The 11,539-nt window shown below is 41.1% G+C and overlaps 1 protein-coding gene across 1 annotated transcript; it reads right to left on the bottom strand.

The window, feature by feature from the left end:
• Positions 1–6,157: 6,157 nt before the first annotated feature.
• LOC128867276 (uncharacterized) lies at positions 6,158–6,961 on the bottom strand. The gene has a single exon (XM_054108387.1). It carries the CDS (start codon positions 6,959–6,961, stop codon positions 6,158–6,160), a length of 804 nt encoding a protein of 267 aa, XP_053964362.1.
• Positions 6,962–11,539: the final 4,578 nt, after the last annotated feature.

The raw sequence follows: 11,539 nt of genomic DNA, 5'->3' as shown, positions 1-11,539 counted from the left end.
GCAAGTAGACAAAGGAAGGGCATACCAATCTGTGCAATGTCCGGGAAAATATGACCTGATAATGCATTAAGGATTAAACAACTGCTTAGGTATGGCCGACCTGACATCTCAATACTAGCCATAGTTCGCAGGCGACGAGGTTAAGCATCCACACAACAATATATGCCAGAGTTGTGGAGAAGAAAACTCGTCCATGACATCGTAACAAGTTCGAATCTTAGATTTATGCATATGAGACGTAAACAAAACAGCAATCGACAGTACAAGCTTAGTCCAAAAAAGTTGTTTGCGAAAGAAATACCTCAATGCAAGTGGTTGCCAGTTTTTTTGGAAAATCTGGTGATATCGCAAATATACCACTAGAGAAACTTAAAACTGTCAATTCTGCCAGAAGTTTTTGAAGAATTAAGGAAAACCAGCCGCCGAATTTGAATCATCTTTCACCAAGCCAATGCGAGCTCTGACGTAACAGCTCACACAAGAGACTTGTTGAGCACTCTAAAGATCGAATTAAGGGGTCATCTGGCTTAGAGCTCTGATTTGACACATAATGATTTCTTTTTGTTCCCGAACTTCTAATGGAATATTCCTAAATACAATAAAGCAATTTTCATTGTACTTTATTGAGTTTTCATTATTTAGCGCAAAATATAAAGGCTACCCTCGTGCAAATTTACTTCGAATATCATTTCGGAAGCTTGCTTTTTGAAAATGTTATAAAATTTTTTTATGAAAATTGTTGCTATAACCAAATTCGTTCTTCACTTACCTGTTCACATCCATTCGTTCACATAATGATGAGGTCACCATAGACCTGTGGCGCCTCCCTTCTATCGTAATATCGCGATTGTTAAAGCAGATTTCGCAATTCTATCAGCAAATTGTCCGCCTTTCAATAACTTAAGTGTAATCTGATGCGCGATAATAACAACAACAAATCAAGTATCTCTATATTAAAAATATAAGTAAATATTCGCCATAGCAACAAACCCGCAGTTTTCTGCTCCAATTTTACTTCATTACATTCATCCATTCTGAATGGGCACATGCAGCGCGATCATGGTTGAGTATGTGTATGTGTGTGAGTGAGCGACACTCAGTGTGATTAGTATTAGCATAAGTTGAAGTGGCTTGAAGATTTATTACGCTGCAGGCCAACGCAACAACAGCAAATTTGCATTTTGAAGCAGCGCGCGCCGTTAAGCAGCAAACAAATTGTGCGTTCACGTTGCACTTGTGGCTACTTGCCGCATCGCGTTTACTGGAGCAGATGCGATTGTAGCGATAAAGTGCCGGACCCAACGAGAACTCCACCCACATTAACCTATGTATGTATGTGGTATTTGTTGGAGATTCTATGCCGATGACTAGTGGCAATTTGTTGTTGTTACTGCAGTTGATGCTGCTGTTGCTTACAAATTGCAAATTAAGCGGCGCATTTGCATGCGATAGCTGCTTGTTGTGGCAACTTAATAAATGGTTGCACGATTCAGCAGCAAACACAAGAGGCAAGTAGTAAGTGGCTTATCTTGCCACAAATTAAATTGCATTTCTTGGCGAAGCAGTAGCTGTGAAGCAGAGACTCCGTTTAGCAGCTGCATAAGCAGGAGTGGCAGTGGCGAACGTGTCAGCAGCGTAGTGGCAGAACACGTGCAACAATCTGTTCATCTGCCTTCAACTGCTTGGTGGCCATCGCTACTGTATAGGTACACACACACATACATACATGTGTATGTATTACTATGCCGTACTTTTCATTTGCAATCTTTTTTGGTTGGCTCGCAGCATTTGTTAGCTGCCACTTGATGCTAACACGCAACAACTGAATAACAACAACAGCAATAAAAATGACGATGACGACGCTTCTGAGCTGCAGTGTTTGAGTCGTGCGCGAACGATGATGAAATCAGTGTCAGTTGGCCGCAATTGTGGCATGACGGGGGTGATGGCGTGCGCCTGCGCACACACAATTTGAGCTACAAATATACAGACACACATATGCAACTTATCAGTTGCGAGCTGCGTTTTAGTGTTGAAATAAATCAAAAAGGATTATACAGTTGCTGATGTTGTAGTTGTTGTACACGCGGTCGTCATTTCTGTTGGCGACTGTTGCTGGTTTTGTTGTTCTTGTTGTTGTTGAGGTTGTCAGATGCAGCAACAGGAATGTGACATGATTTGCGCGGATGCGTAACACTTTGATTGCATTATTCGTGCATTTCATTTGATGTTGGTAAATCGCTTAAAATTGGTGGGACTCCTGTGTGAGTGGGGAAACATTAAAATGGATAAGAGAAAAAAGTTTTGGCCTAACAAAATTAGGTTTGAAAAAATCTCATTTAAATGCCGACAAATCCATGTAATGCTGTCGACATCCAAACTCGTAAATTCGCTTTCATAACATAGCTTCTTTGTTGGCTTAACATAAAATGTTATGTTAACAGCGATAGCCAACTTACTAATGTAAAAAATGTAAAAAGTTACAGAATGCATTCAGGCGCCGCCAGCGTCGTAGCCATACAAATAAAAGAGGGAGCATTGATTGCCTTCTGTGTGAAGAATTTTCTTTACAGAAACAGAAACTTTACACAAAATTCATTTTTCCTTTATTTGTAACATAAATATATACTTCCTGTAATAAACGAAGAAAACGCTCTCACTAGAATATACAAATGTTAAAAAAACACGAAACTTGCATATGTAGCTCTTAACATAAAATTACCTACAGCTCTCGCAGGCATATATTCTCAGCAAATCTCAAATGTAGACACAAATTAGCTGTTTGAGTAACACTTAATATTTCTGAACTCTGACAGAGCTGTTAACTTCAGTTAAGTTTAATAATATCCACAGCTGTTGAAATTTTTGATCAGACTATTTTTTGATCAACTAGAGACTGTAATCTGATACCACAAGCAACGGCAACCTTAGAAACAGCGCCAACCTCTTCAGGGAATTTCGTGGTGATTTACAGCAGATGGACCTTGAAACTTACTAGGCTAAATGGTGTCGAAAATGTTTGCGCTTCGGGCTGCTGCTAAGCGCGTTGATTTGATTCACTGGCCTTGAGTACCGTAGGATAAGGTTGACGGCGATAAGTACAAACCAGAAGCTGACTTTCAGTTGATCAGTTTTCAGACAACTTTTTCACATTCGTAATATACAAAGAATTATAAGTCTACTGTTTTCAGTTTTCATATTTCCCAAAAGAAGAATTGTCTATAAACCTTCTGAAAATATATGCCTGTTTGGCAGTATTTGCTAGACTAATCTGCTGAATACTCCAATCTGTATGAATCAGGAGCATAACTCTGAATTTTGGAGTGACCAATCTCCGCTTCATATTTTTCTCCATTCTCATTAGAATTTTGAAGCGTACATAACAAGCAAATATTCTCTAGTGGAAAAGAAGAAAATTCGACAATTAATTTTTTAATAACCATAAGAACAGCACTTAACAACACACAAACGGAATCAAATACAAAGCGACAAACTCCAAATTTTATTACTCAATTAGTTCATTGAAAATAATGGTAAAAAATGTGTATGTTGGTTGGTTGGTAGGTTTAAGTGGTGATTCTTCCAGAATCCAACTAGCGCTTCCGCACCATTTTGTTGCCACATCCTCGTTACCAACTTGTTTGCCAGTTATTTACAGCATGACTATATCCAGTCTGTGCGGTTCAGGAACCTTATCAGGTTGTTGACATCTAAGCCAGACAGCTGTTCCAGACTCTCGAACAACGGTTTACCCAGGGTTAACATTCTGTCCTTCCATAGGGCAGGACATTCGTAGAGGAAATGGAAGATTGTTTCCTTTTTCTCCGGTTGTTTACAACTGTGACAGTACATATGTGTTGTGAGGGATGCCCATTTTGGCTGCTTGTTCTCCCACAGACCAAAAGCCAGTTATGACTGCCGTTAGTCTCCAGGCGTCCCGTCGTTTCATGTTGATCAATGTTGACGATTGCTTAAGGTTGTAGGTGGGCCATAACGTTCTGATAATTTTGCATTTTGTCTGGTTTCTCTATCTACAATCTGCGATTCAAAGGTATTTTAGAGAAATTGCACTCTTGACTGCACCTAGTGGTGTGAATACCGATTCTGCAAGAGCGTTATTCATGGCAGATCCCCTTCTTGCCACTTCATCCGCTTTTTCATTACCTTCTATGCTCCGATGGCCCGGTACCCAGATTAAGGTAACTTTATGGTTTCGCTCAAGGTGGTGAGGCTATTCCTGCTTTGCTCCACCATTTTAGAGGTTGTTGTAGCTGAACTCAGTGCCTGGATTGCTGCTTGGCTATCCGAAAGAATAGCGATACTGCCCTTAAAAGAGGGATCTGTGATTAGTAGCCTACAATCTTCCCCAATTGCCAGTACTTCCGCCTGAAAGACACTGCAAGCATTAGGAAGACGCACAGATCTTTCAATTTTAAGTCTATGAGAATATATACCAGCTCCAACACCACAATCCATTTTACTGCCACCTGTATAGACTGTAGTATCGAACTTGTTTAGTGAGAACCCCTTATTCCATTCTTTCCGAGATGGAAAGAGATTGACAAAATTTCTGCTGAATGTCACCGTCGGGACGACGTAGTCAGTCCTCTTCGAGGTATACTGGGTTTGTCGCAGTAATAGATTATCATGGCCTTGAGCTTTTTCCTTCCAGCGACCCGCTTCATTTAACCTAAATGCACTCATGGTTGCCATCTTCTTGATATGTAGATCTACCGGAATAACGTGTGTCAGCGCGTTCAGGGCCTCCCTAGGACATGGTCTGATCGCACCGACTGTTATTGCACAGGCTGATCTTTGTATTCTGCTAAGTAATTTGATGTTGTATTCTCTCTCTAGAGCTTTCCACCAAACTACAGAGCCATACGTTAAAATTGGTCGTATAACCGCCTTATACAACCATAATGTATACTTGGGTTGAAGACCCCATCTTCTTCCCAGCATACGTTTACAGGCATATAAAGTGATTTCTGCTTTCTTTACCCGTTCTTCAATGTTTAACTTCCAGCTAAGTTTGGAGTCCAGAATTACCCCTAAGTACTTTGCACTGGGTGAAAGTGAGAGGGTTTGTCCGTTGATGTTTGGTAGAGTAAAAATTGGTACCTTATATCTGGTCGTAAATAGCATGAGTTCTGTTTTACGCGCGTTTAAACTTAGGCCACAGCCTGAAGCCCAATTGTTAAGCTCGCTTAGCGCCCTTTGAATGATCCCACTGATCGTATTGGGACACAGTCCTGATGCTATTAACACCACATCATCAGCGTACGCGACCACTTTTACCCCTCCTCCATTAAGTTTTGTTAAGATTTTACTAATAACACATAACCAGAGGAGTGGAGGTAATACTCCTTTGAATGATCTTTGGTCAAGATACGGCTGAGCCTCGCAGAATCTCTGGTAGATTCGATTTCTGACTTCACGCACAAGCCGACGAGCCTCCTCGGGTGGTGCTGGCCGATCATGTGCTATGTAGATGGAAGCCAGTATGATGCCAACACCGTCAGCGGCTTCTACCTGCACAGCCGTCACATCCTGTGAACAATATGATGGGATAAAAAATATGGTCAAATGTTTCTTAGCTACAATACAAGATCTGGGGTTACCTTCAGTCCGTTTGTAGAAAAGGTTGTGGTTGTTTCCAGTAAACCCCTTCACCTTGGTGCTCCGCACCCAGGGCTCCTGGATTAAAGCGATGTCGACATCCTCCTCCGCCAGGAGAACGGTTAGGTTGTCCGTTGCAGTCCGCGAGTGCTGCAGGTTTATTTGAACAACCTTTAGACCCATGCTGCCGGTCGCTTTACAATTTGGCGGCATCGCCAAGCTGCACCCCCGGGTGATGCTCATTAGCGCCATCTTTTTTGGTAGATGCGGCGTCGTCAAGTTGCATGCCTGTGAGCAGCTCGTTGGCGCCGTCAACCTCGTCCTGTTCATCCTCCGGATTTGCAGAGGGGAATATCTTCAGTTGCGTTTTCCTGACGCCGAGGAGAAGTTTATTGTCCACTTTTCCCAGAGGCTCGATGCTCTCCTCCGATATTTGGAGAAGGAAGGACATACTGTTCTTTTGCGGAGCCTCCGCTTTGATGATGCTGCAGTCATCCATCGGAACAGTGCGGTTGTGTGCCTGCAAGTATGGAATTAGTTACTTAGCTTCGAACTCCATGTTCGGAATCCACATGCGAGCCCTCGGCCGTCGAGGGATTAGTTTGAGCCTCAAACCTTCCCAGTCGCTCTGGATCTTGTCCACAACTGTTTGCAGGAAGTTAAGGGAGAGTTGATCATCGCACTGGATCACCCTGTACCCGAGGACCACCTCCATTGAATCAAATCCTGGCACATGACCCTCCGGGTTTGCCATGACGTGATCGACGACAATGCGGGACAGCCGTGCCTCGATTTCGGACCACTTATCCGATGCAGGTTTACCGCGGTTAGTTATTTCATCAATCAACGCTATTTGTAGGTGATCCCGTGCCACGTCATTAAATGTGCGTTTGGTTAGTTTTGGTATTGAAGCGGTGTGAACCGACACTTTGTGCTTCTTCGTAGGTTTGTCGCTTTCGTCCTGCGAACGATTGCGTTTCACGGCTTCTGCCTTCTGGGTGGTCTGGAACGCCAGGTACTCATCGACCACCTTTTGGCATCTTGTCTTATCGGCCGCATCCTTTGGATGAGGTTTCCCTTCAGCCTCATTTTTATTTATTCTACCGAGAATAGCCAGAGACCTCTGGTAAAGCTTATACCTGGACGGGCCTTTTCTAACGTTTTGGCGCTTTTGCCCCTTGGCATCAGCGGATGTGGATGGTTGATTTAAGGTTGATGGCGTGCTGTGGCCCACAGCGTTGCCATCAACCGTCTCTTGGCTGGGGGCCAAGAGTTCGTCCTCTGAGGAAGTTCCAAACTTCCTCAGTTCGTTAGTGTCGGTCCGTGTTGTCCATTTGTCCATCTGTTGTGTCAATGTCCCACAGCGTTGCCATTAACCATGTGCGGAGACCAATGAGGATTTAGGGGAAATAAACAGTCCGCCATGGCAGCGTCCCATACCATGGTAAGGCCACCGTTACAACCTGAGGCGGCCAGATGTCAGGAGGGCTCCGTTAAAAGACAGCCTAGTTTTATCCCCCGGCTGCCAAACCCACCCAATAGGCACGGGTCGCGTTACACCTTGGGTTGAAGGACTTTTTTAACGAAGTTTACGTCTTCGACCTGTGTGGTTCGCGGTAGACCTACTCTCCTACCTTCCATATCTGCGAGGCGTTCCCCTATCCACCACCTGGGGACGCGCCCTATAGGGATAACAGGTTCCCCCAAGGGAATGTGTATGTAGTTACATAAACTGCCCAGATTGAAAAACTGTTGAATTGGCAAATTGGTAAAACGAGCTGAAACGTCAGAAAAATAAAAAGATACAACGATATGTTGTGTATAGAATGGGTGCAGATACAGATACATATACAGATAAAGATAGAGATAAAGGTAGGGATAAAGATAAAAAACAGAATAGAAATAAACAGACAAATAAATATTTTTGTTTTTTAATCCATTTCTTTATTTGTTTCTCTGTTTTTTAAACAATAAGCAATATTTTTACTTCAATCTTTTTACCTAGTTTAAGAGACATTTACGGAATGCACCCAGTGGTGCAACCATTTACTAATTTTACGATCAATAATAGCATGTACTTATTTATTTAAACAAAGAAAGGTAAAGGTAAAGATAAGGAGACAAGTGTCAAGGAGTATCATCGTAGATCATCGACCACGGAGGAACACTTGTCCCAAAAAAAAAAGATTTTTGTTCTGCCTACACCTCTAAGGGGTCATCTTCAAACTGGTACAATTCTGGCCACTCTCAGCATAGTATCACTTCTTCCATCACAAACCAGTTCATTGGCTCGAATGTGCGTTTAGTAGGGTTGCAGGGTAGTCTCCATTACATATACGAGGTGTGCCGACAAGTTCGGCCATTTTGAATGTTCAGTTAATTGTTGACAGCTGCTTTGCTTGTACATGTTTCGGCTCGTCTTCGATTTTTACCTATTCAAAAAGATGGATCAAAGAATCTGTATCAAATTTTGTGTGAAAAACGAAATGCTGCCATACGGAGAAGCTACTTTGGACCAAAGCAACATTTATCGGTGGTACAAAATATTCTCCGAAAGCCAAGAAGATGTGAACCACGAAAAGCGTGCCGCACTCCCGAGCACTTCAACAACAGACGAAAAAATTGATGAAGTGAAGAAAATGGTATTGACCAATCGTCGAATGACGGTTAGGGAAGTTGCTGAGGATCTAGACATATCGACTGGCTCGTGCCATTCGATTTTTTTCAGTGATTTGGGCATGAGACGGGTCGCCGCAAAATTCGTACCAAAACTGCTCAATTTTGACTAAAAGCAGCATCGCATGAACATTGCTAGTGAGATGTTGGACTCTGTCCGCGACGACCTAAATTTGCTCCAGAGGGTTATAACTGGTGACAAATCGTGGGTTTATGGTCATGACGTGGAAACCAAAGCTCAAACATCTCAATAGAAGCTGCCGCACGAAGCGCGCCAAGTTCGGTCGAATGTAAAAGTTTTGCTTACCGTTTTCTTCGATTGCCGTGGCGTTGTGCATCATGAGTTCTTGCCACAGGGTAAAACGGTCAATAAGGAATATTACCTGAAGTTATGCGCAATTTGCGCGAAGCAATCTGCCAGAAACGCCCGGATTTGTAGAAGAACAAAAATTGCATCGTTGCTTGTGCGCGACTTTTTGGCCAAAAACAACACACTAATGATGCCACAACCAACGTATTCCCAAAATCTGGCCAAGATAAATAGAAATGATTTTTTGAAGTGCTTCGAAGATTGAAGAAGAAAAAAACGTTGGTACACGGGCATAATATCTCATGGGGATTATTTTGAAGGAGACAAAATAGATATTAATGAATAAATAAATAATTTTTGAAAAAAAACACAAAATTCGCGATACTTTTTGAACACACCTCGTGTACATACATATGCATGAATTTATGTTCGTACAACTCGTTCACTTGTGTGCTTATTGGCTTACGGTCATACACAATTGCAATACTTCTCTCCAACAGTCAATTAAACAGCAACAAATTGCTGAAACTTCACGGCTATTTCAGATTAAAGAGAACTCGCGTTATTTAAATATGAAGAATTAAAAAACTGTTAAGTACAAATACAAGATACATACATATTTACACTGCTACCACTTTGAAAGGAATGCGGCCACTTGCACAAATTTCTTCACTTTTTAATAGGAAATTTGTTAAATTTTTTGACAGTAATTAAAGTGAAAGTGAAGTGTGTATGGCCAGTCCATTACCACAAGACTTATCGACACTTCTGCATTTCACGCTATTCAATAGCTGTTTTTGTATTTATTTTAGTTTTCTTTTTTGCAATGGTTTAATGATTTTTTCAACACTCTGTAAATAGATAATATTGTTGCCCCTACAGTCGATATTCATGAAAAATAACAAAACGCAGTACTGCTTGATATTATAACTCTAGTTAATTAAAAATAATAGTATTTACCTGCAACAAAATGAAAAAAAAGTTACAAATGAAAAAAAAGTATCAACGGAAAAATGCATAAAAGCAATCAAGTCGCCTGTACCTCTCCCCTTTGCCGACCAATTCTGATACAGTTGCTGTCAATCAGCCAACTGTTGCTGGCGGCCGTTATCCCCATTTCATTTTAAACAAAAGCAGTATTGATTGATGAAATTGTGTCTCGACAGCTCTGCTTAACCACTGTTATTATTATATAAAATATTTGCTTTGCCGTCGCTTTTGTTACCAAAATAGCGTGGCTTTATATTTGGAGTGTGTCGGTAGAGCGATTAAAAGTTATGATTTGTATTAAATGGAGGGCAAGCAAGTTTTGTGGCGTCTCTGAATGGCATATACTTTTTTATAAGAAGTTTTTTTATGGCAAAATTTATCCATTTTCCGCTATTACAAATAACTTTTATAAAAGTTGATATTATTTATTGGCAGTGGGCATTGGGCTCGTGACCAAGCGTATAGAAGCCAAGTACAAGGCCACTGACCTGCTGCGTTCGCTTTTTAGTATACTCGTACATATATGGATATGGAAGTTGCAGAAACGAAACAAAAGTTTTACTTACGAAAAAAAAAATCGTAATTGAATTTCCAACGTGGGGATCGATAAGCACTCGGTTGGGTACTTGAGGCTATACTGTTGATCTTAGATGCAACCAATTCCACTGATTTGCCGCTCATGTAATATTTTAGTCCACCAAGTCAACTCCCTTTCCTCGTTGGGCTGACAACTAAACAACTCCAGGTTGTGAAATTCAATGTTGAAACTTCGATTCTTTTAGATATATTTCCGATTAATATCATTCAAGGTCGTCATCACTTTGTTCGCTTTTGACACCCGCTCGCACTTCGATCCGTATCCGATCCATCTGATGTTTTACGTGATAGTTTCGCATACTTGTCGATCGGTTTTTGCATCGAGGAGAGTAGTAGCGGATGAGTAGCAACTGAAAGACCTGGTGACCAGTTAATGTTATTAACATTTCAGTATACAAGCCTTTGAATAAATGAAATGTTATTATCAGCTAAAGGCATTGCATGAATCTAACCAGTGATTGACACTTTTCTCAAGCTAACGTACAGTTGGTAAATATAATTTATAATCGCGACCCAATTTTTAAAGTAACGATAAAATATTTTTTAATTATTTCGGGGTATTCGGCGATTGTAGAGGGTATATCCTCTTCTTACAACCCCTTTCATTCGGAATTCATTAGCGGATCTCAGAAATGTACGCCAGTCGCTTTTTAACTCGCATTCACCTTGTCTCTGAGTTTTTTTTTTTTTGTTTTTGAAATTCTCTTCACTCGTAAAATGATGAATGCGCTAAAAACCGATTACAACATGGCTCCGAAGGCAGCTTTCTGCTGTTGAATCGAAATCCATTGACTTGCTTATCGACCTGCAAAACACATAGAATACCACCTTGATCAAAATGTTCACGGAATATATTCAGAAAATTTAAAATACAAGTTTATTCCTCAAAACTGGTATTATCGGCATCAAAGTACTCCCTATCAACTGCAACGCACTTATGCCAACGTATGATCCAGATCTCGCAATATTTCTAGAAATCTACTATCGGTATAGCCATTCAGTAAAATTATCACAGGGGGCCATATCAGGTTAATTCGATGGCTGTTGGATGGTATTTGTTTCGTTCTTTGCTAAAAACTCACGAATAATGATGTTAGTGGTCGACAGTGGGTTATCCACCAGTCAAAATCCACGAGTTGTTTTCCCACAAATCTTTTCTTTTTTGGCGAATTGCTTCTCGTAAACGTCTCATAATGCCCAAAAATACCATAGCCCAGTGGTCGCCAACCTTTTCAATGTGTTGAGCTACTTTCAAGATTTTGAAATAAACAGCGAGCCACTTGCACAAGCCAACATAAATTAAATAATACACAGTTATATTAGACATACAATACATGTATTTATTTT

This window comes from Anastrepha ludens, chromosome 6 (assembly GCF_028408465.1).
Source record: "Anastrepha ludens isolate Willacy chromosome 6, idAnaLude1.1, whole genome shotgun sequence".
Lineage (NCBI taxonomy): Eukaryota > Metazoa > Arthropoda > Insecta > Diptera > Tephritidae > Anastrepha > Anastrepha ludens.
Note: the sequence above shows the minus strand (reverse complement) of the source record. Positions and strands in the feature narration are given on the sequence as shown.

Coding starts and splice junctions, on each gene's coding strand:
- LOC128867276 (XM_054108387.1), bottom strand. CDS start 6,961: ATGGACAAATGGACAACACGGACCGACACTAACGAACTGAGGAAGTTT.